The sequence below is a fragment of the Rutidosis leptorrhynchoides genome, chromosome 5 (genome assembly GCF_046630445.1).
Source record: "Rutidosis leptorrhynchoides isolate AG116_Rl617_1_P2 chromosome 5, CSIRO_AGI_Rlap_v1, whole genome shotgun sequence".
Classification (NCBI taxonomy): Eukaryota; Viridiplantae; Streptophyta; class Magnoliopsida; order Asterales; family Asteraceae; genus Rutidosis; species Rutidosis leptorrhynchoides.
The window spans coordinates 389835498-389860372 of record NC_092337.1 but is presented as its reverse complement, the minus strand read 5'-3'; the positions used below and the strand labels follow the sequence as shown (position 1 = coordinate 389860372).

Genomic DNA, 24875 nt, shown 5'->3' with positions numbered 1-24875 from the left:
ACCCCTAAAACTCCGAAGCATATACGCCAATTTTTAGGACTGGCTGGTTACTACAGAAGATTCATCCAAGATTTTTCCAAAATAGCAAAACCCTTAACTGCATTAACGCATAAAGGGAAGAAATTTGAATGGAAGGATGAACAAGAAAAAGCTTTTCGATTGTTGAAGAAAAAGTTAACTACGGCACCTATATTGTCATTTCCTGATGGGAATGATGATTTTGTGATATATTGTGATGCCTTAAAGCAAGGCCTCGGTTGTGTATTAATGCAACAAACGAAGGCAATTGCTTATGCGTCTAGACAATTGAAGATTCACGAGCAAAATTATACGACACACGATTTGGAATTAGGCGATGTTGTTTTTGCATTAAAGACTTGGATGCACTACTTATATGGGGTCAAAAGCATTATATATACCGACCACAAAAGTCTTCAACATATATTTAATCAGAAACAACTGAACATGAGGCAGCGCAGGTGGATTGAATTGTTGAATGATTACGACTTTGAGATTTGTTACCACCCGGGGAAGGCGAATGTGGTAGCCGACGCTTTGAGTAGAAAGGACAGAAAACCCATTCGAGTAAAAGCTATGAATATAATGATTCACAATAACCTACTACTCAAATAAAGGAGGCGCAATAAGGAGTTTTAAAAGAGGGAAATTTAAAGGATGAAATACCCAAAGGATCGGAGAAGCATCTTAATATTCGGGAAGACGGAACCCGGTATAGGGCTGAAAGAATTTGGGTACCGAAATTTGGAGATATGAGAGAAATGGTACTTAGAGAAGCTCATAAAACCAGATACTCAATACATCCTGGAACGGGGAAGATGTACAAAGATCTCAAGAAACATTTTTTGGTGGCCAGGTATGAAAGCCGATGTTACTAAATACGTAGGGGAATGTTTGACGTGTTCTAAGGTCAAAGATGAGCATCAGAAACTACCAGGTCTACTTCAACAACCCAAAATCCCGGAATGGAAATGGGAAAACATTATCATGGATTTCATCACTAAATTGCCAAGGACTGCAAGTGGTTTTGATACTATTTGGGTAATAGTTGATCGTCTCACCAAATAAACACACTTCCTGCCAATAAGTGAAGATGACAAGATGGAGAAGTTAGCATGACTGTATTTGAAGGAAGTCATCTCCAGACATGGAATACCAATCTCTATTATCTCTGATAGGGATGGCAGATTTGTTTCAAGGTTTTGGCAGACATTACAACAAGCATTGGGAACTCGTCTAGACATGAGTACTGCCTATCATCCACAAACCGATGGGCAGAGCGAAAGGACGATACAGACTCTTGAAGACATGCTACGAGCATGTGTTATTGATTTTGGAAATGGTTGGGATCGACATCTACCAATAGCAGAATTTTCCTACAACAACAGTTACCACTCGATTATCGAAATGGCACCGTTCGAAGCACTTTATGGTAGAAAGTGCAGATCTCCAATTTGTTGGAATGAATTGGGGGATAGACAGATTACGGGTCTGGAGATAATCCAAGAAACTACAGAGAAAATTGGGGAGATGGTCATGCTTAAGGTTTCGCATTGGAATGAATTTGTTGGAATGAAGCGGTTGAAAACCGCTCAGAGTCGACAAAAGAGCTACGCGGACCTTAAAAGGAAAGATATAGAATTTGAAATTGGGGAGATGGTCATGCTTAAGGTTTTGCCTTGGAAAGGCGTTGTTCGATTTGGTAAACGGGGGAAACTAAATCCAAGATACATTGGACCATTCAAGATTTTAGATCGTGTCGGACCAGTAGCCTACCGACTTGAATTACCTCAACAACTCGCCAATGTACATAATACTTTTCACGTCTCGAATCTGAAAAAGTGTTTAGCTAAAGAAGATCTCACTATTCCTTTAGACGAAATTAAAATCAATGAAAAAACTACAATTCATTGAAGAACCCGTCGAGATAATGGATCGTGAGGTTAAAAGGCTCAAGAAAAATAAGATACCAATTGTTAAGGTTCGATGGAATGCTCGTAGAGGACCCGAGTTCACCAAGGAACAAGAAGATTAGATGAAGAAGAAATACCCGCATTTATTTCCAGAAGATACGTCAACACCTCCAACTGCTTAAAATTTTGGGACGAAATTTATTTAACGGGTAGGTACTGTAGTGACCCGAACTTTTCCATGTTTATATATATTAAATAAAATTGATATTTATATGATTAAGTGTTTCCAACATGTTAAGCAATCAAACTTGTTAAGACTTGATTAATTGAAATAAGTTTTATATAGACAATTGACCACCCAAGTTGACCGGTGATTCACGAACGTTAAAACTTGTAAAAACTATATGATGTCATATATATGGATATATATATAGTTAACATGGTATTATGATAATTAAACATATCATTAAGTATATTAACAATGAACTACATATGTAAAAACAAGACTACTAACTTAATGATTTCGAAACGAGACATATATGTAACGATTATCGTTGTAACGACATTTAATTGTATATATATCATATTAAGATAAATTAATATATCATAATATCATGATAATGTAATAATTTAACATCTCATTTGATATAACAAACAATGGGTTAACAACACTTAACAGGATCGTTAACCTAAAGGCTTCAAAACAACATTTACATGTAACGACTAACGATGACTTAACGACTCAGTTAAAATGTATATACATGTAGTGTTTTAATATGTATTTATACACTTTTGAAAGACTTCAAGACACTTATCAAAATACTTCTACTTAACCAAAATTCTTACAATTACATCCTCGTTCAGTTTCATCAACAATTCTACTCGTATGCACCCGTATTCGTACTCGTACAATACACAGCTTTTAGATGTATGTACTATTGATATATACACTCCAATGATCAGCTCTTAGCAGCCCATGTAAGTCACCTAACACATGTGAGAACCATCGTTTGGCAACTAGCATGAAATATCTCATAAAATTACAAAAATATTAGTAATCATTCATGACTTATTTACATGTAAACATAATTACACATCCTTTATATCTAATCCATATAACAACGACTAAAAACACCTACAAACACTTTCATTCATCAATTTTCTTCATCAAATTTAACTCTCTCAAGTTCTATCTTCAAGTTCTAAGTGTTCTTCATAAATTCTATAAGTTCTAGTTTCATAAAATCAAGAATACTTCCAAGTTTGCTAGCTTACTTCCAATCTTGTAAAGTGATCATCCAACCTCAAGAAATCTTTCTTATTTACAGTAAGATATCTTTCTAATACAAGGTAATACTCATATTCAAACTTTGATTCAATTTCAATAACTCTAACAATCTTATTTAGAGTGGAAATCTTACTTGAACTTGTTTTCGTGTCATGATTCTGCTTCAAGAACTTTCAAGCCATCCAAGGATCCTTTAAAGCTAGATATATTTTTCTCATTTCCAGTGGGTTTATCCACAAAACCTGAGGTAGTAATGATGTTCATAACATCATTCGATTCATATATATAAAACTACCTTATTCGAAGGTTTAAACTTGTAATCACTAGAACATAGTTTAGTTAATTCTAAACTTGTTCGCAAACAAAAGTTAATCCTTATAACTTGACTTTTAAAATCAACTAAAAACATGTTCTATATCTATATGATATGCTAACTTAATGATTTAAAACCTAAAAACACGAAAAACACCGTAAAACTGGATATACGCCGTCGTAGTAACACCGCGGGCTGTTTTGGATTAGTTAATTAAAAACTATGATAAACTTTGATTTAAAAGTTGTTCTTTTGGGAAAATGATTTTTCTTATGAACATGAAACTATATCCAAAAATCATGATTAAACTCAAAATGGAAGTATGTTTTCCAAAATGGTCATCTAGGCGTCGTTCTTTCGACTGAAATGACTACCTTTACAAAAACGACTTGTAACCTGTATTTCTGACTATAAACTTATACTTTTTATGTATAGATTCATAAACTTAAGATCAATATGAAAACATAGTAATTGGATTCACTCAAAATGGATTTAAAACGAAGAAGTTATGGGGAAAACAAGATTGGATATTTTTACTTGTTGTAGATATGTGAAAATTGGTAACAAATCTATACAAATCATATCCTAGCTAACTTATATTGTATTATACATGTATTCTAATATATTATGTAATCTTGGGATACCATAGACACGTATGCAAATGTTTTGACATATCATATCGACCCATCTATATATATTATTTGGAACAACCATAGACACTCTATATGCAGTAATGTTGGAGTTAGCTATACATGGTTGAGGTTGATTCCAAAAATATATATACTTTGAGTTGTGATCTAGCCTGAGACGTGTATACACTGGGTCATGGATTGGGTCAAGATAATATATATCAATTTATTTAGATGAATAAAATTGAAGAATGAAAGTGTTTGTAGGTGTTTTTAGTCGTTGGTGTATGGATTAGATATAAAGGATATGTAATTTTGTTTTCATGTAAATAAGTCATGAATGATTACTCATATTTTTGTAATTTTATGAGATATTTCATGCTAGTTGCCAAATGATGGTTCCCACATGTGTTAGGTGACTCACATGGGCTGCTAAGAGTTGATCATTGGAGTGTATATACCAATTGTACATACATCTAAAAGCTGTGTATTGTACGAGTACGAATACGGGTGCATACGAGTAGAATTGTTGATGAAACTGAACGAGGATGTAATTGTAAGCATTTTTGTTAAGTAGAAGTATTTTGATAAGTGTCTTGAAGTCTTTCAAAAGTGTATGAATACATATTAAAACACTACATGTATATACATTTTAACTGAGTCGTTAAGTCATCGTTAGTCGTTACATGTAAGTGTTGTTTTGAGACCTTTAGGTTAACGATCTTGTTAAATGTTGTTAACCCAAAGTTTATAATATCAAATGAGATTTTAAATTATTATATTATCATGATATTATGATATATTAATATATCTTAATATGATATATACATTTAAATGTCATTACAACGATAATCGTTACATATATGTCTCGTTTCGAAATCCTTAAGTTAGTAGTCTTGTTTATACTTATGTAGTTCATTGTTAATACACTTAATGATATATTTAATTATCATATTATCATGTTATATATAATATAATAATGTATTAATATGCTTCATATATATTTAGTAAGACGTGGTTATAACGATAATCGTTATATGTATCGTTTCGAGTTTCATACGTCAATAGTCTCCTTTTTAAGTATATAACTTATTGTTACTATTTATAATGAGATACTTGATGATCATTATATCATGTTAAACATATATATTTATTCATTTATGTATCATCATGTCATATACAACTTATAGCGTTCGTGAATCATTGGTCAAACTAGGTAATCAGACGTTTACAAAATTTCCGTTTCAATTAACCAAGTCTTAACAAGTTTGATTGCTTAACATGTTGGAAACATTTAATCATGTAAATATAGTTTTCATTAAACATATAATCATAGAAAGGTTCGGAAAAGTTCGGGTCACTACAGTACCTACCCGTTAAATAAATTTCGTCCCGAAATTTTAAGCGATTGGAGGTGTTGGCTCATCTTCTGGAAATAAGTGCGGGTACTTCTTCTTCATCTGATCTTCTCATTCCCAGGTGAACTCGGGTCCTCTACGAGCATTCCATCGAACCTTAACAATCGGTATCTTGTTTTGTTTAAGTCTCTTAACGTCACGATCCATTATTTCAACGGGTTCTTCAATGAATTGAAGTTTTTCATTGATTTGGATTTCGTCTAACGGAATAGTGAGATCTTCTTTAGCAAAACATTTTTTCAAATTCGTGACGTGGAAAGTGTTATGTACAGCCGCGAGTTGTTTAGGTAACTCAAGTCGGTAAGCTACTGGTCCGACACGATCAATAATCTTGAATGGTCCAATATACCTTGGATTTAATTTCCCTCGTTTTCCAAATCGAACAACACCTTTCCAAGGTGCAACCTTAAGCATGACCATCTCTCCAATTTCAAATTCTATATCTTTTCTTTTAATGTCGGCGTAGCTCTTTTGTCGACTTTGGGCGGTTTTCAACCGTTGTTGAATTTGGATGATTTTCTCAGTAGTTTCTTGTATTATCTCCGAACCCGTAATCTGTCTATCCCCCACTTCACTCCAACAAATCGGAGACCTGCACTTTCTATCATAAAGTGCTTCAAACGGAGCCATCTCAATGCTTGAATGGTAGCTATTGTTGTAGGAAAATTCTGCTAACGGTAGATGTCGATCCCAACTGTTTCCGAAATCAATAACACATGCTCATAGCATGTCTTCAAGCGTTTGTACCGTTCTTTCACTCTGCCCATTAGTTTGTGGATGATAGGCAGTACTCATGTCTAGACGAGTTCCTAATGCTTGCTGTAATGTCTGCCAGAATCTTGAAATAAATCTGCCATCCCTATCAGAGATAATAGAGATTGGTATTCCATGTCTGGAGACGACTTCCTTCAAATACAGTCGTGCTAACTTCTCCATCTTGTCATCTTCTCTTATTGGCAGGAAGTGTGCTGATTTGGTGAGACGATCAACTATTACCCAAATAGTATCAAAACCACTTGCAGTCCTTGGCAATTTAGTGATGAAATCCATGGTAATGTTTTTCCATTTCCATTCCGGGATTTCGGGTTGTTGAAGTAGACCTGATGGTTTCTGATGCTCCGCTTTGACCTTAGAACACGTCAAACATTCCCCTACGTATTTAGCAACATCGGCTTTCATACCTGGTTACCAAAAATGTTTCTTGAGATCCTTGTACATCTTCCCCGTTCCAGGATGTATTGAGTATCTGGTTTTATGAGCTTCTCTAAGTACCATTTCTCTCATATCTCCAAATTTTGGTACCCAAATCCTTTCAGTCCTATACCGGGTTCCATCTTCCCGAATATTAAGATGCTTCTCCGATCCTTTGGGTATTTCATTCTTTAAATTTCCCTCTTTTAAAACTCCTTGTTGCGCCTCCTTTATTTGAGTAGTAAGGTTATTGTGAATCATTATATTCATAGATTTTACTCGAATGGGTTCTCTGTCCTTTCTACGCAAGGCGTCGGCTACCACATTTGCCTTCCCCGGGTGGTAACGAATCTCAAAGTCGTAATCATTCAACAATTCAATCCACCTACGCTGCCTCATGTTCAGTTGTTTCTGATTAAATATGTGTTGAAGACTTTTATGGTAGGTATATATAATACTTTTGACCCCATATAAGTAGTGCCTCCAAGTCTTTAATGCAAAAACAACCGCGCCTAATTCCAAATCATGCGTCGTATAATTTTGCTCGTGAATCTTCAATTGTCTAGACGCATAAGCAATTACCTTCGTTCGTTGCATTAATACACAACCGAGACCTTGCTTTGAGGCGTCACAATATATCACAAAATCATCATTCCCTTCAGGAAATGACAATATAGGTGCCGTAGTTAGCTTTTTCTTCAATAACTGAAACGCCTTCTCTTGTTCATCCTTCCATTCAAATTTCTTCCCTTTATGCGTTAATGCAGTCAAGGGTTTTGCTATTTTGGAGAAATCTTGGATGAATCTTCTGTAGTAACCAGCCAATCCTAAAAATTGACGTATATGCTTTGGAGTTTTTGGGGTTTCCCACTTTTCAACGGTTTCGATCTTTGCCGGGTCCACCTGGATACCTTCTTTGTTCACTATGTGACCGAGGAATTGAACTTCTTCCAATTTCAAAACTTAGCGTACAGTTTTTCTTTCCTCAATACTTCTAGCACTTTTCTCAAATATTCTTCGTGCTCTTGATCATTCTTTGAGTAAATAAGTATGTCATCGATGAAAACAATGACAAACTTGTCAAGATATGGCCCACACACTAGGTTCATAAGGTCCATGAACACATCTGGTGCGTTAATCAATCCAAACGGCATAACCATAAACTCGTAATGACCATAACGCGTCCTAAAAGCAGTTTTTGGAATATCATCCTCCTTTACTCGCATTTGATGATATCCAGAACATAAATTGATCTTCGAATAAACCGACAAGCCTTGTAGTTGATCAAATAAGTCATCAATTCTCGGCAGTGGATAACGATTTTTGATTGTAAGCTTGTTCAACTCTCTGTAGTCAATACACAACCTAAATGTACCATCTTTCTTCTTGACAAACAAAATAGGAGCTCCCCATGGTGATGTGCTTGGTCGAATGAAACCACGTTCTAATAGTTCTTGCAGTTGGCTTTGCAGTTCTTTCATCTCGCTGGGTGCGAGTCTGTAAGGAGCACGAGCTATTGGTGCAGCTCCTGGTACAAGATCTATTTGAAATTCAACAGATTGATGTGGAGGTAGTCCTGGTAATTCTTTTGGAAATACATCGGGAAATTCTTTTGCGACAAAAACATCATTGATGCTCTTTTCTTCAGTTTGTACTTTCTCGACATGTGCTAGAACAGCATAGCAACCTTTTCTTATTAGTATTTGTGCCTTCAAATTACTAATAAGATGTAGCTTCGTGTTGCCCTTTTCTCCGTACACCATTAAGGGTTCTCCTTCTTCTCGTACAATGCGAATTGCATTTTTATAACATGCGATCTCTGCTTTCATCTTCTTCAACCAGTCCATGCCAACTATTACATCAAAACTCCCTAACTCTACTGGTATCAAATCAATCTTAAATATTTCGCTACCCAGTTTAATTTCTCGATTCCGGCATATATAATCTGCTGAAATTAATTTACCGTTTGCTAATTCGAGTAAAAATTTACTATCCAGCGGCGTCAATGGACAACTTAATTTAGCACAAAAATCTCTACTCATATAGCTTCTATCCGCACCCGAATCAAATAAAACGTAAGCAGATTTATTGTCAATAAGAAACGTACCCGTAACAAGCTCCGGGTCTTCCTGTGCCTCTGCCGCATTAATATTGAAAACTCTTCCGCGGCCTTGTCCATTCGTGTTCTCCTGGTTCAGGCAATTTCTAATAATGTGGCCCGGTTTTCCACATTTATAACAAACTACATTGGCATAACTTGCTCCGACACTACTTGCTCCACCATTACTCGTTCTGACACCATTTGTTCCTTTCGTTCTGTTAACCCCTGGTCCGTAGACCTCACACTTCGCCGTGCTATGACCATTTCTTTTACACTTGTTGCAAAATTTGGTGCAGAACCCCGAGTGATACTTTTCACACCTTTGGCATTGCTGCTTCTGATTATTATTGTTGTTGCGGTTGTTATTGTTGTTGGGATGATTGTTGTAGTTGCTGTTGTTGTTGTTTTTGTTGTTGTTGGGCCGTTTGTTGTAGTTGCGATTGATATTGCGATTGTTGGGATAGTTGTTGCGATTATTGTTGTAATTGCTGTTGTTGTTGTATTGGTGATTCTTATCACCATTTTCCTCCCACTTTCTTTTGACTTGCTTCACATTGGCCTCTTCAGCCGCCTGTTCTTTAATTCTTTCCTCAATCTGGTTCACTAGTTTGTGAGCCATTCTACATGCCTGTTGTATGGAGGCGGGCTCGTGTGAACTTATATCTTCTTGGATTCTTTCCGGTAATCCTTTCACAAACGCGTCGATCTTCTCTTCCTCATCTTCGAACGCTCCCGGACACAATAGGCACAATTCTGTGAATCGTCTTTCATACGTGGTAATATCAAATCCTTGGGTTCGTAACCCTCTAAGTTCTGTCTTGAGCTTATTGACCTCGGTTCTGGGACGGTACTTCTCATTCATCAAGTGCTTGAATGCTGACCACGGTAGTGCGTAAGCATCATCTTGTCCCACTTGCTCTAGATAGGTATTCCACCATGTTAACGCAGTACCTATAAAGGTATGCGTAGCGTACTTCACTTTTTCCTCTACAGTACACTTACTTATGGCAAACACCGATTCGACCTTCTCGGTCCACCATTTCAATCCGATCGGTCCTTTGGTTCCATCAAATTCCAAAGATTTGCAGGCAGTGAATTCTTTGTAGGTGCATCCTACACGATTTCCTGTACTGCTAGATCCAAGGTTATTGTTGGTATGTAGCGCAGCCTGTACTGCGGCTATGTTTGAAGCAAGAAAGGCACGAAATTCCTCTTCGCTCATATTCAAGGTGTGTCGAGTAGTTGGTTCCATTTCCTTCAAAATAGTCAAATGAAACAAGTTAATCATACAGAATATTAAGAGTAGTCAATAGTATCTCGTAGCATAATATGAACTCATTTATAAAAGCTTTTTCTTCATATTAGCATTTTATAAGTTTAAATTCGGGTAGTACCTACCCGTTAAGTTCATACTTAGTAGCTAATATACAATTCAACTACTACAATTCTATATGAAAAACTGATTATAATAATATTTCGCGTTCAAACTTTTACACAATATTTTACAAACTTACAATACCGCTTATTTTACATATAGCATGAAATATAGCACACAATAAATTTGATACAAGATGGTTGTGAAGATAATTCTAGCTAGTACACAATTCGTTCAGCAAAGGCAATAAAGACACGTAATTCATACGTCCAGAAACAACTCATGCATTCTGGTTTTACTAGGACTACTTCCCATCCTTGGTCTTGTGGAACATAACCGTTATGGCCGTTGATAAGACAGCGTGTTGTAACGTCGTCAAAGGGACGAGGGTTACGTAATGTCCAACAGTCCTGTAACAATCTAAAAACCTCATTTCTTACCCCAATTACCGACTCCGTCACTTGAGGGAACGTTTTGTTTAATAGTTATAGCCCGATGTTCTTGTTCTCACTTTGGTGAGAAGCGAACATTACTAACCCGTAAGCATAACATGCTTCTTTATGTTGCATGTTAGCCGCTTTTTCTATATCACGAAGTCCTATATTCGGATATATTGAGTCAAAATAATTTCTTAACCCGTTGCGTAAAATAGCATTTGGGTTCCCCGCAATATATGCGTCCAAGTAAACACATCGTAACTTATGGATTTTCCAATGTGATATCCCCCTTCTTTCGAACGAAAGCCTTTTATAAACCAAGGCATTCTTGGAACATTCTTCGAATGTCTTACAAACTGATCTCGCCTTAAATAGTTGTGCCGAGGAATTCTGACCGACTCTACACAAGATTTCATCAATCATGTCTCCGGGTAGGTCTCTTAAAATATTGGGTTGTCTATTCATTTTGTGTTTTTATACTGTAAAATAGACAAGAGTTAGATTCATAAAAAAAATACTTATTAATATAAGCAATTTTTACATATATCATAAAGCATAAGCACACTATACTACATATATTACACCACACGAATACAACTATCTTATTCCGACTCGCTCGTTTCTTCTTCTTCGGTTTTGGTTCGTTTTGCCAAGTTTCTAGGGATATATGATGTTCCCCTAATACGAGCCATCGTTTTCCACATTGGTTTAGAAAAACCTGGTGGTTTAGAGGTTCCCGGGTTATTGTCATAACTTAAGAAATACGAGTGTTGACGATACATATAAAGTTCATCGGGTTTGGAATCAAATTTCTCTATTTTTATGCCCTTTCTCTTATTGTTCTCTTTTGCCTTATTAAATTGTGTTGGGGTAATTTCTATAACATCATCGGAATCCTTGTCAGGATCCGATTCATCGGAGAATTGGTAATCCTCCCAATACTTTCCTTCCTTGGCAGAAACACCATTGACCATAATTAACTTTGGTCGGTTGGTTGAGAATTTTCTTCTACTTAACCGTTTTATTATTTCCCCCACTGGTTCTATTTCTTCTTCCGGTTCCGATTCTTCTTCCGGTTCCGATTCTTCTTCCGGTTCCGACTCTTCTTCCGGTTCCTCTTCGGAAACTTGTGAATCAGTCCACGAATCATTCCAATTTACATTTGACTCTTCATTATTATTTACGCATCCTTTATATCTAATCCATATACCAACGATCAAAAACACCTACAAACACTTTCATTCATCAATTTTCTTCATCAAATTGATCTCTCTCAAGTTCTATCTTCAAGTTCTAAGTGTTCTTCATAAATTCTATAAGTTCTAGTTTCATAAAATCAAGAATACTTCCAAGTTTGCGAGCTTACTTCCAATCTTTTAAAATGATCATCCAACCTCAAGAAATCTTTCTTATTTACAGTAAGATATCTTTCTAATACAAGGTAATACTCATATTCAAACTTTGATTCAATTTCTATAACTCTAACAATCTTATTTAGAGTGGAAATCTTACTTGAACTTGTTTTCGTGTCATGATTCTGCTTCAAGAACTTTCAAGCCATCCAAGGATCCTTTGAAGCTAGATATATTTTTATCATTTCCAGTGGGTTTATCCATAAAACCTGAGGTAGTAATGATGTTCATAACATCATTCAATTCATATATATAGAACTACCTTATTCGAAGGTTTAAACTTGTAATCACTAGAACATAGTTTAGTTAATTCTAAACTTGTTCGCAAACAAAAGTTAATCCTTCTAAATTTACTTTTAAAATCAACTAAACACATGTTCTATATCTATATGATATGCCAACTTAATGATTTAAAACCAAAAAACACGAAAAACACCGTAAAACTGGATATACGCCGTCGTAGTAACACCGCGGGCTGTTTTGGGTTAGTTAATTAAAAACTATGATAAACTTTGATTTAAAAGTTGTTCTTCTGGGAAAATGATTTTTCTTATGAACATGAAACTATATCCAAAAATCATGATTAAACTCAAAATGGAAGTATGTTTTCCAAAATGGTCATCTAGACGTCGTTCTTTCGACTGAAATGACTACCTTTACAAAAACGACTTGTAACCTGTATTTCCGACTATAAACTTATACTTTTTCTATAGAGATTCATAAAATTAAGATCAATATGAAAATATAGCAATTGGATTCACTCAAAACGGATTTAAAATGAAGAAGTTATGGGTAAAACAAGATTGGATATTTTTACTTGTTGTAGCTACGTGAAAATTGGTAACAAATCTATAAAAATCATATCCTAGCTAACTTATATTGTATTATACATGTATTCTAATATATTATGTAATCTTGGGATACCATAGACATGTATGCAAATGTTTTGACATATCATATCGACCCATCTATATATATTATTTGGAACAACCATAGACACTCTATATGCAGTAATGTTGGAGTTAGCTATACAGGGTTGAGGTTGATTCCAAAAATATATATACTTTGAGTTGTGATCTAGCCTGAGACGTGTATACACTGGGTTGTGGATTGGGTCAAGATAATATATATCAATTTATTTCTGTACATCTAACTATGGACAACTAGTTGTAGGTTACTAACGAGGACAGCTGACTGAAAATATTTAAAACATTAAAACTTATTAAAAAATATTGTAAATATATTTTAAACATACTTTTATATATATGTACATATTTGTTATAGGTTCGTTAATCGACCAGTGGACAAGTCTTACTTCCCGACGAAGTAAAAATCTGTGAAAGTGGGTTATAGTCCCACTTTTAAAATCTAATATTTTGGGATGAGAATACATGCAACTTTATAAATGTTTTAAAAAATAGACACAAGTACGCAAAACTACATTCTATGGTTGGATTATTAAACCGAATATCGCCCTTCAAGTCTGGTAGCCTAAGAATTAGGGAAATGGCACCTAATTGACGCGAATCCTAAAGATAGATCTATTGGGCTTAACAACCCCCATTCAGGTTATGGATGGTTTGGTACTTCGAGATTATTATACAGACGAGAGAATCTGTTTTGGGGATATTCTATGCATTAAGTTAACGTCGGTTACCAGGTGTTCAACATATGAATGATTTTTATCTCTATGCAGTTTGCCAAATGCCTGATAAGAGATGTGTTATAAAAATGAAATCTTGTGGTCTATTATTATGATTTAATAATATGTAGGTTAAACCTATAACTCACCAACAATTTTGTTGACGTTTTAAGCATGTTTATTCTCAGGTGATTATTAAGAGCTTCCGCTGTTGCATACTAAATTAAGGACAAGATTTGGAGTTCATGCTTGTATAATATTGTTTAAAAACTGCATTCGAAGACTTATGTTGATGTGTAATATTATTGTAAACCATTATGTTGAAATGTCCCGTTCTTATTGATTAAAAACGTTCCATATTAATTGATTTCGTTGCGAGGTTTTGACCTCTATATGAGACGTTTTTCAAAAACTGCATTCATTTTAAAACAAACCATAACCTTTATTTCATCAATAAAGGTTTAAAAAGCTTTACGTAGATTATCAAATAATGATAATCTAAAATATCCTGTTTACACGCGACCATTACATAATGGTTTACAATACAAATATGTTACAACGAAATAAGTTTCTTGAATGCAGTTTTTACACAATATCATACAAGCATGGACTCCAAATCTCGTCCTTATTTAAGTATACAACAGCGGAAGCTCTTAATAATCACCTGAGAATAAACATGCTTAAAACGTCAACAAAAATGTTGGTGAGTTATAGGTTTAACCTATATATTATCAAATCATAATAATAGACCACAAGATTTCATATTTCAATATACATCCCATACATAGAGATAAAAATCATTCATATGGTGAACACCTGGTAACCAACATTAACAAGATGCATATTTAAGAATATCCCCATCATTTCGGGACACCCTTCGGATATGATATAAATTTCGAAGTACTAAAGCATCCGGTACTTTGGATGGGGTTTGTTAGGCCCAATAGATCTATCTTTAGGATTCCCGTCAATTAGGGTGTCTGTTCCCTAATTCTTAGATTACCAAACTTAATAAAAAGGGGCATATTCGATTTCGATAATTCAACCATAGAATGTAGTTTCACGTACTTGTGTCTATTTTGTAAATCATTTATAAAACCTGCATGTATTCTCATCCCAAAAATATTAGATTTTAAAAGTGGGACTATAACTCACTTTCACAGATTTTTTACTTCGTCGGGAAGTAAGACTTGGCCACTGGTCGATTCACGAACCTATAACAAATATGTACATATATATCAAAGTATGTTCAAAATATATTTACAACACTTTTAATACATTTTGATGTTTTAAGTTTATTAAGTCAGATGTCCTCGTTAGTAACCTACAACTAGTTGTCCACAGTTAGATGTACAGAAATAAATCGATATATATTATCTTGGATCAATCCACGACCCAGTGTATACATATCTCAGTATTGATCACAACTCAAACTATATATATTTTGGAATCAACCTCAACCCTGTATAGCTAACTCCAACATTCACATATAGAGTGTCTATGGTTGTTTCGAAATATATATAGATGTGTCGACATGATAGGTCAAAACATTGTATACGTGTCTATGGTATCTCAAGATTACATAATATACAATACAAGTTGATTAAGTTATGGTTGGAATAGATTTGTTACCAATTTTCACGTAGCTAAAATGAGTAGTTTTTATCAATTTTGTTTTGCTCGCCATTTCTTCGTTTCTAATCCGTTTTGAGTGATTTAAGCGGCCACGGTTTCGTATTGAACTTGAATTTATGAAACTAAACAGAAAAGGTATAGGTTTATAGTCTAAAATACAAGTTACAAGTCGTTTTTGAAAGAGGTAGTCATTTCCGTCGAAAGAACGACATCTTGATGACTGTTTTGAAAAACATACTTTCAGTTTGAGTTTAACCATGAATTTTGGATATGGTTTCATGTTCATAAGAAAAATCATTTTCCCAGAAGTATAGCTTTTAAATCAAAGTTTTTCATAGTTTTTAATTATCCAAACCAAAACAGCCCCCGGTTGTAACTACGACGGCGTAAATCCGGTTTTATGGTGTTTATCGTGTTTCCGGGTTTTAAATCATTAAGTTAGCATATCATATAGATATAGATCATGTGTATAGTTGATTTTAAAAGTGTAGTTAGAAGGATTAACTTTATTTGCGAACAAGTTTAGAATTAACTAAACTATGTTCTAGTGATTACTAGTTTACCACTTCGAATATGATAGCTTTTTATGTATGAATTGAATGATGTTATGAAAATCATTACTACCTTAAGTTCCTTGGATAAACCTACTGGAAAAGAGAAAAATGGATCTAGCTTCAATGGATCCTTGGATGGCTCGAAGTTCTTGAAGCAGAATCATGACACGAAAACAAGTTCAAGTAAGATCATCACTTGAAATAAGATTGGTATAGTTATAGAAATTGAACCAAAGTTTGAATATGATTATTACCTTGTATTAGAATGATAACCTACTGTAAGAAACAAAGATTTCTTGAGGTTGGATGATCACCTTACAAGATTGGAAGTGAGCTAGCAAACTTGAAAGTATTCTTGATTTTATGTAACTAGAACTTGTAGAATTTATGAAGAACACTTAGAACTTGAAGTTAGAACTTGAGAGAGATCAGTTAGATGAATAAAATTGAAGAATGAAAGTGTTTGTAGGTATTTTTGGTCGTTGGTGTATGGATTAGATATAAAGGATATGTAATTTTGTTTTCATGTAAATAAGTCCTAAATGATTACTCATATTTTTGTAATTTTATGAGATATTTCATGCTAGTTGCCAAATGATGGTTCCCACATGTGTTAGGTGACTCACATGGGATGCTAAGAGCTGATCATTGGATTGTATATACCAATAGTACATACATCTAAAAGCTTTGTATTGTACGAGTACGAATACGGGTGCATACGAGTAGAATTGTTGATGAAACTGAACGAGGATGTAATTGTAAGCATTTTTGTTAAGTAGAAGTATTTTGATAAGTGTCTTGAAGTCTTTCAAAAGTGTATGAATACATATTAAAACACTACATGTATATACATTTTAACTGAGTCGTTAAGTCATCGTTAGTCGTTACATGTAAGTGTTGTTTTGAGACCTTTAGGTTAACGATCTTGTTAAATATTGTTAACCCAAAGTTTATAATATCAAATGAGATTTTAAATTATTATATTATCATGATATTATGATATATTAATATATCTTAATATGATATATACATTTAAATGTCGTTACAACGATAATCGTTACATATATGTCTCGTTTCGAAATCCTTAAGTTAGTAGTCTTGTTTTTACTTATGTAGTTCATTGTTAATACACTTAATGATATATTTAATTATCATATTATCATGTTATAGATAATATAATAATGTATTAATATGCTTCATATATATTTAGTAAGACGTGGTTATAACGATAATCGTTATATGTATCGTTTCGAGTTTCATACGTCAATAGTCTCCTTTTTAAGTATATAACTTATTGTTACTATTTTTAATGAGATACTTGATGATCATTATATCATGTTAAACATATATATTTATTCATTTATGTATCATCATGTCATATACAACTTATAGCGTTCGTGAATCATTGGTCAAACTGGGTAATCAGACGTTTACAAAATTTCCATTTCAATTAACCAAGTCTTAACAAGTTTGATTGCTTAACATGTTGGAAACATTTAATCATGTAAATATAGTTTTCATTAAACATATAATCATAGAAAGGTTCGGAAAAGTTCGGGTCACTACATATGTAATGGTCGTGTGAAAAACGCTATATTTTAGATTATCAGTATTTGATAATCGTCGTAATATTTTAAAGGTTATGGTTTGTTTTAAAATCGAATGCAGTCTTTGAAAAATGTCTCATATAGAGGTCAAAACCTCACGACGAAATTAATTAATATGGAACGTTTATAATCAATATGAACGGGATATTTCACTCGGCATCAAAAGCTGTGACGGATGGATATGACAAGTTATCCATGGAAGGTCGAGAAAGGTCAGGCTCCTCGAAGAGTTTTTTAAAATGCTCGAAAATTACAGATTTAATCTCGGATGGGTTTTCGTTCCAATTTCCATTAATGTTGAACCCCCTGATGTTACTTTTGTTATATTTGTTCCTTATTAGGTTATGAAAAAAATTTGTGTTTTCATCACCCTCTAAGGCCCAACGAACCCGAGCTTTTTGTCTCATCATGCTTGCTTTAGTTTTTTCTTTTTCCATCTACTGCTTTCTTTCCTTTTTCCAATCTTCTAACTCGTTATCATTAAGTTTTACCGTTTTAGCTTTTAGTTCAAGGGCTGATGCTGCGTTTTTATGGGCCTCAATCTCATCATCTAAATTCCCAAACTTTGTCTTGCTCCAGTTTTTTAGCACAAACTTAGCACTTTTGAGTTTTCTCAAGAACCTGCTATCTTTATGAGCCCCACTAGAATTGCTTTCTAGCCATACATCTTTAATTATTTGAACAGCTTCATCATCCTCGAGCCAAATATCAAAAACTTTTATGGGCTTGGTTCCAAAATCTTTAACGTCATTGCACAGCATAATGGGACAGTGATCGGATTTAGTTCGGTCAAGGGCTACCGAGGACAGGTTGTTCCATAGTTGATGAAAACTTTCGGATACAAGGAACCGATCCAATTTACTGAATTTGGTACCGTCGTCACTAAAGCGAGTAAAAATCCTACCACCCATAGGTATATCCACCAGGCTGTTATCTCTGATAAAGTCATTAAACCACCGTGCTCTGTTCTCCACGAATTCACAATTAAATCTTTCCGACGGTCCCCTAACTTCGTTAAAATCCCCACAAAGAACCCAAGCCTCATTATTATCAATAAGTTTTCCTAGACAGTCCCACAATTTTTGCTTCTTAATATCATCGTGAGGCCTGTATACATTCAACACAATTATAATACTATCGTTGCCTATCCATTTGCATCGAACACCTACAACATGATCTTCTTTGATGACATCGGGCGCCTCAAATTCCTGTTTATCCCAAATCAACAATTGACCCCCCGATTTCCCGACCATCTCTTGCTGAATAAATTCATAATCTGAGTTACCCCACAACGATTTGACCCAAAGATTATCCACAAGATGAAGCTTCGTTTCTTGCAAAGCTAAGAAAGAAGGTTTTTCTTTACGAATAATTCTCTTAGCTTCACCAAATTTACTATCTATCCCGACCCCAAAACTTCTTATGTTATAGGAAATTATCTTCATCTAGAAAACAAAGGAACGAAAAACAACTGACCTAGCTTAATTAGCAGAAGGTTCAAGGTTCAATTGAGTTCGAGTAAATAATTCAAGGGGCACGAATTTTAGGAAGATTTTACTTCTATAATGCAAATTTTTATTGTAAAATTAATTTTAATGAATTTGTAAAAATACTTTGCTCAACAAAATGCTGCCGCTGATAAAAAGAAAAAATATAATACGGATTATAACGTTTGTTATAATCCAAGAAACACTAGTCAACTGAGATTTGGTAAAACATACAATATTATACGGAGCATTATGTTTCCACTTTATGCCACCTTGTTCTCTTCCACAAGAATTAAATATTAAAAAGTAGAAATAGCTCATCAGAGCAAAAACAATCCAGGTGTCATTTATACAGTGGTGCAATGTACCTCTACGCATAGGCATTAGCACATCAGTTCCAGATCAGATGAGAGCCTGTAATAATTTGTTTAATTTAATTAATAAAAAACTACATCAATAATATGCGGTGAAGAATTATTTTGTTTGAAAGACAGGTCCTCGACATCACCTAGAGACGGGGGTATTACCATCTTCGCGATCATTTACTATGAGTGCACGTGTGAACCTTAACTCATCCCGAACAGCAGGCGATCGGACCTGAATTCTGAATATGATTGCTTAAACCTCCCTTAGGGACTTCTTAAGACAGAAATCGAACCTATGACCTTATCTCTCATAATAAGTAAACTTATTAGGGTGAACCTGTGACCACTCAACCATGAGTGGGGTTCAAGTCAGTGAAGAATTATTAAAACTATGTTAATGTAAGCATTTGGGAAAAAGTAAAATTGGATGTGAAAGAAATGCTACGAATTGTGAATTGACTAAAATGCCCTCGTGAGCAGTGACAATTAGTGTATAGCTATAATGATAGTGACTTGTCTTCCTATATGTGAGGTCGGGGTTCGACTCCCACTCTCTGTAAAATTTCTCTTGTTGTTAACCGACCATTTTATGGGCCTCGGGTAGCGGACGTCTTGTGGTCGGTGATAGTGCTCCAAATGAACATATATTTAGGCGCAATATCCTTCCAATATGTAAAGCTTTTAGTTAATATTGTTCTATTTTTATGTAATAATCGTTTAAATAAATAAGTGCGAAGATAAAAGAAGAAAACGACGATTTGAAGTCGCAAATGACCAAAAAGCTCAAATGTACAAGACACAATCCAAGTGGTTCAAATTATTGATGAGAAACGTCTAAAAATGACAAGAGTACAAGCCGCGAAACGTAAAGTACAAGATATTAAATCATACGAAAAGACGTTCGAAAATCCGAAACCGATATATGAACCAACAATCAACGTACGAGACAACGGAGCTAAAATTACAAGTGAACTATGCACAAGAATATAATATAAATATAATTATATAAAATTATATATATTATATTATATATTGAAAAATTCAGCAGCCCACGTTTAAAATTCAAGTGTGAGCTGGAAATGGGTGTCTCGCGATCGCGGAGTTTCCATGCCTAAATCCATCGCGATCACGGAGATACAGAAATCAAATCTGGCCTATAAATACCGTGCCTTCTGCCGAATCCAATACACCATAATCAATCTCTCTTCGCTCTGTATAATATATATATAATATATATATATATATATATATATATATATATATATATATATATATATATATATATATATATATATATATATATATATATATATATATATATATATATATATATATATATATATATATATATATATAATATAGTTTAGTTTTATATTAGATTAGTTTGGGTAATGTAAAGGTTATTTGACGGGTTTTAAAGTCAGAGTTCCGTCCGTGTAACACTACGCGATTAATAACCACTGTAAGCTATGTTCTTCCTTTTTAAATTAATGTCTCGTATTTAAGTTATTATTATGCTTGTTTAAGCCGAAGTAATCGTGATGTTGGACTAAATATTAAAGACGGGGTTATTGGGCTTTGGACCATAATTGGGGTTTGGACAAAAGACCGACACTTTTAAAAATTGGACTATGGGCTATTATTGGGCTTTATATTAACTAAATGATATCTCGTTAATTTAATATAGAGATTTATAATTTGACGTATTTATATATAACCACATACGCTTGACTGGGTACGGTAGGCGGGATATTTATAAATACTAATAATTGTTCATTTGACCGGACACGGGGATGGATTAATAGTCAACGGACTCATTAAAACAGGGGTGGATTACATTCAAGGGTAATTGGTGTAATTGTTAACAAAGTATTAAAACCTTGGATTACACGCAGTAGATAACCTGGTGTATTCATTAAACAAAGTATTAAGACCTTGTTACAGTTTAATTCCCCAATTAGTCGGAATATTTGACTTCGGGTATAAGGTTAATTTGGCGAAGACCCTCGCACTTTATAATTATGACCGATGGACTATTATGGACAAAACCAGATGGACTTATCAAATAATCCAGGACAAAGAACAATTTACCCAGGATAATAAATTAAAATCGAAACATCAAACATCATGAGTACGGAAGTTTAAATAAGCATAATATATTTTATTTCATATTTCCTCGTACTGTTATTTATTATTATTTTAATTATTGTTATTTATTTTATCGTTAGTTAAATATCGTCATTTACTTTACGCTTTGCTTAAAATATAAAATCGACAAACCAGTCATTAAACGGTAAACCCCCCCCCCCCCTTTTATAATAATAATAATTGTAATATATATATATATATTGTACAAATATAGTTATATAAAAATATAGTGTAAAATAAGCCGTCTCCCTGTGGAACGAACCGAACTTACTAAAAACTATACTACTCTACGATTAGGTACACTGCCTATAGTGTTGTAGCAGAGTTTAGGTATATCCATTCTATAAATAAATAAATAACTTGTGTAAATTGTATCGTATTTAATAGTATTTCGTAGTAAAAAATAATAGTATTTCGTATACACCGCTGCACACATCAAGTATTTTTGGCGCCGCTGCCAGGGAGCCGAAAGCAAAACGCTATAGAAAATATATATATAAGTTTTTAATTTATTTATTTTTTTGTAAAAATATAGTTTTTTTTATAAGTTTTAAATAATATAAAAATAATAACAAAAAAAGTTATATTTTTAAGATTTTGTTATAAAAGTATTTTTATTTTAAGTTTTTTAAAATATAAGTTTCTTTTTATTTTATAAAAATTATCTATCTGTTATTTTATAAAACTCTTAAAAAAAGTTTTAATATAAAACTGAAACTTCCGAAAGAATTGAGCCTGCAATCAATCTGAGTCTGCACACATCCGCAGTTGCGCAGTACCTCGGGCACAAATCACCGCAGTTGCGGAGCAGTCTCAGACTGCAACCTTGGACTATATTAATTACGAATTTAGGGTTTAATTTTATAATTATTATTACTAAACCTAATTAGGATTTTTAATTAATTAATATATATTTATATCTAGTTTTAATTTATAATTTGTAATCTTAAGTTTAAATATTATTATTAAATATATAGAATAATATTTTTATAAAATAATAATGTAAAAATAATATTTTTATAAAATTGTATTTTTATCAACTTAACTTCTTTTTGTATTTTGTTTTTTTTATCGTTTAAATCGTAACTTGTATATTTATCGTTCGTAATTAGTTTTAACTTAGTTTTTTCCGTAGTTATTTCATATTTCTAGATTTTTAAGCTTTGCCGTAAAATCCCTTAAGTGCTTTTTCTTTAGATTAAGACTTAGGCACTTTAGAATTTTACGACATCACTTATCGCTCTAGTTTTTAATAAATTTTAGTGCCTTTTAAGTAATTGTCGTGTTCCGAATAGAATTGCATTTAAGTTTTAATACCTTTAGGCGCAACTTTTTTAGATTTAGTTTTTAGACTTTTAAGTTTCAACGTTTTTCTTTCTCATTTTTTTTCGACGTTTTTCGACGCTCTTTTTCTTTTTCGTTTCTACGCGCTAGTTTATAGGACATAGAATTTTTAGAATCTTTAAATTTCGATAAAAAATTATTGTAAGCGATTGAATTAATAGACATCCAAAATTTTCTGCTTCGTAGTAATAGTTGGATTTGTTAGTGGCTGAGTTGTGGATTTTCCGATTTAAAGGATCCTGGCTCCCTGCTGCATCTTTTGGCTATTCGAAACGTGGGCAAAAGCAGAAAAGTCTATTAATTTGATAACTTATATAATTTTTAGTTTTATAACTAATAGGATAATTAGTAAATGCACCACATTGTAGCTAAAATTTAGTAATAAGCGCATTATGGAAAATTTCGAGAATATTTTGGAAACTCTTTCTGATTTTCAAAATCAATTAAATCAATACTCTCAAACGAATGTTGATAAAAATTCGTTCGGTCAAACTTGGATCACGAATGACGAAACAATAACTGGTTGTGAAATCTGTGGAGATTATCACTCAAAATGGGAATGTTATTATTACGTTCCTATAGAAAATTATGCACCCATAGAGCCTGAATGGAATGATTATGAGGAATACAATTCAAATTAGGATTATTCCCAAGAATATATCCAAACTCAACAACCAGAGGACGAGGAAAATTATGTGTCTGAAATTTTTTTAGATTATATGAAAATCAAACTCGAAGAACTTGACGCTCAAAATGAACAGATAAGAGAGTTTGCAAATTGGCAAGCTGAAACTCTATCAGACTACACAACTATTGATCTGAGGAGTCATGTGCAAGAAAATCTCATATCATCGAATTTTGATGAATTCAAGAGCTCCGAAATCACCAATTATCCCGATGATACTTTTTATTCAGTTTTATCAATTTCATAACATATCGACACATTAGCCTCTACCGAAGAAATCATCGATCCATCAATGGATGAAGAAGAAGTAAGGGTGACGAATTGGTACTCTTGAGAAAATGATAACTTTAAAAATTTTACCCCCAAGACCAAAATAGTGGGACCGATAAGTACCATTAAAGAAGAAGAATTTGCTTCGATCCCGAAATTCACCATCCCACAACCTTCCAACCCAATATTCTCACTAGATGAGTCATCTACCGAAGATGAACTACGAGCTGTAATAGATACTGACACCTCGGATTTCACCTAATTGGGTAATAGAGGTGAAACCTTTGATCCCGAGAATGAACGGAAGGAAATGTTAGGAATTGTCCACCCTATAGAAATATGTATGTCGGTGTATAACGATCCATTTGACCAAGAACCAGAAAAGAGACATATCCATTTACTAAAACCTACACTTAAAAAAGAATTAAGTAGTGACGATCGGGTGGGTCTAAACTTTAAACCCATTGATATATTATACACCACCCGAGATGTAAATAACTGGCTCACTATTTTAATTTGTGGAACTTATTCTACCGACTTCACATGTCGACAGCTAAGTGTGGGGAAGTCTAACCCCACTTAACGTTAAATTAAGGGTTCGGGTTAGTGCATAACTCATTAATAAACATGCATGATGAGTAAGGGTAAAAAGACGCATTTTTAAAGATTAGCAAACAGTTCGGAAAAGTAACCGTTTTGAAGAAAAAAATGTGTTATAAAACAACAAAAAGAATGAACGATGAGACGCGCCATCTATCATTCGACGAGCTTAGTAATTACAAACTGGGTATTTTTAATCACTTTTCTACACTAATCACCCTCGTGAATTTATAATTATAGTCTGATTTCATGCAAATGAGGGCATTGCATGATCTCAAGTGTGGGAAAGGGTTATAAATTCTCTCGGGTTTGCACTTGGTTTATTTGACAAATTTTGTGAAAATTTGAAAAAAAATTCAACTAAATGAATTCAAAATCATGTTTATACATATTTATTAACGATAAAAACTAGATGTTAATACTGAAATTATCGTTACCTCGGA

General features: G+C 33.7%; 1 protein-coding gene across 1 annotated transcript; it reads right to left on the bottom strand.

Annotated features, from left to right (window-relative positions):
- Positions 1 to 17970: 17970 nt before the first annotated feature.
- Positions 17971 to 18978, bottom strand: LOC139849815 (uncharacterized). The gene has a single exon (XM_071839437.1). It carries the CDS (start codon positions 18976 to 18978, stop codon positions 17971 to 17973), a length of 1008 nt encoding a protein of 335 aa, XP_071695538.1.
- Between the last annotated feature and the right edge of the window lie 5897 nt (positions 18979 to 24875).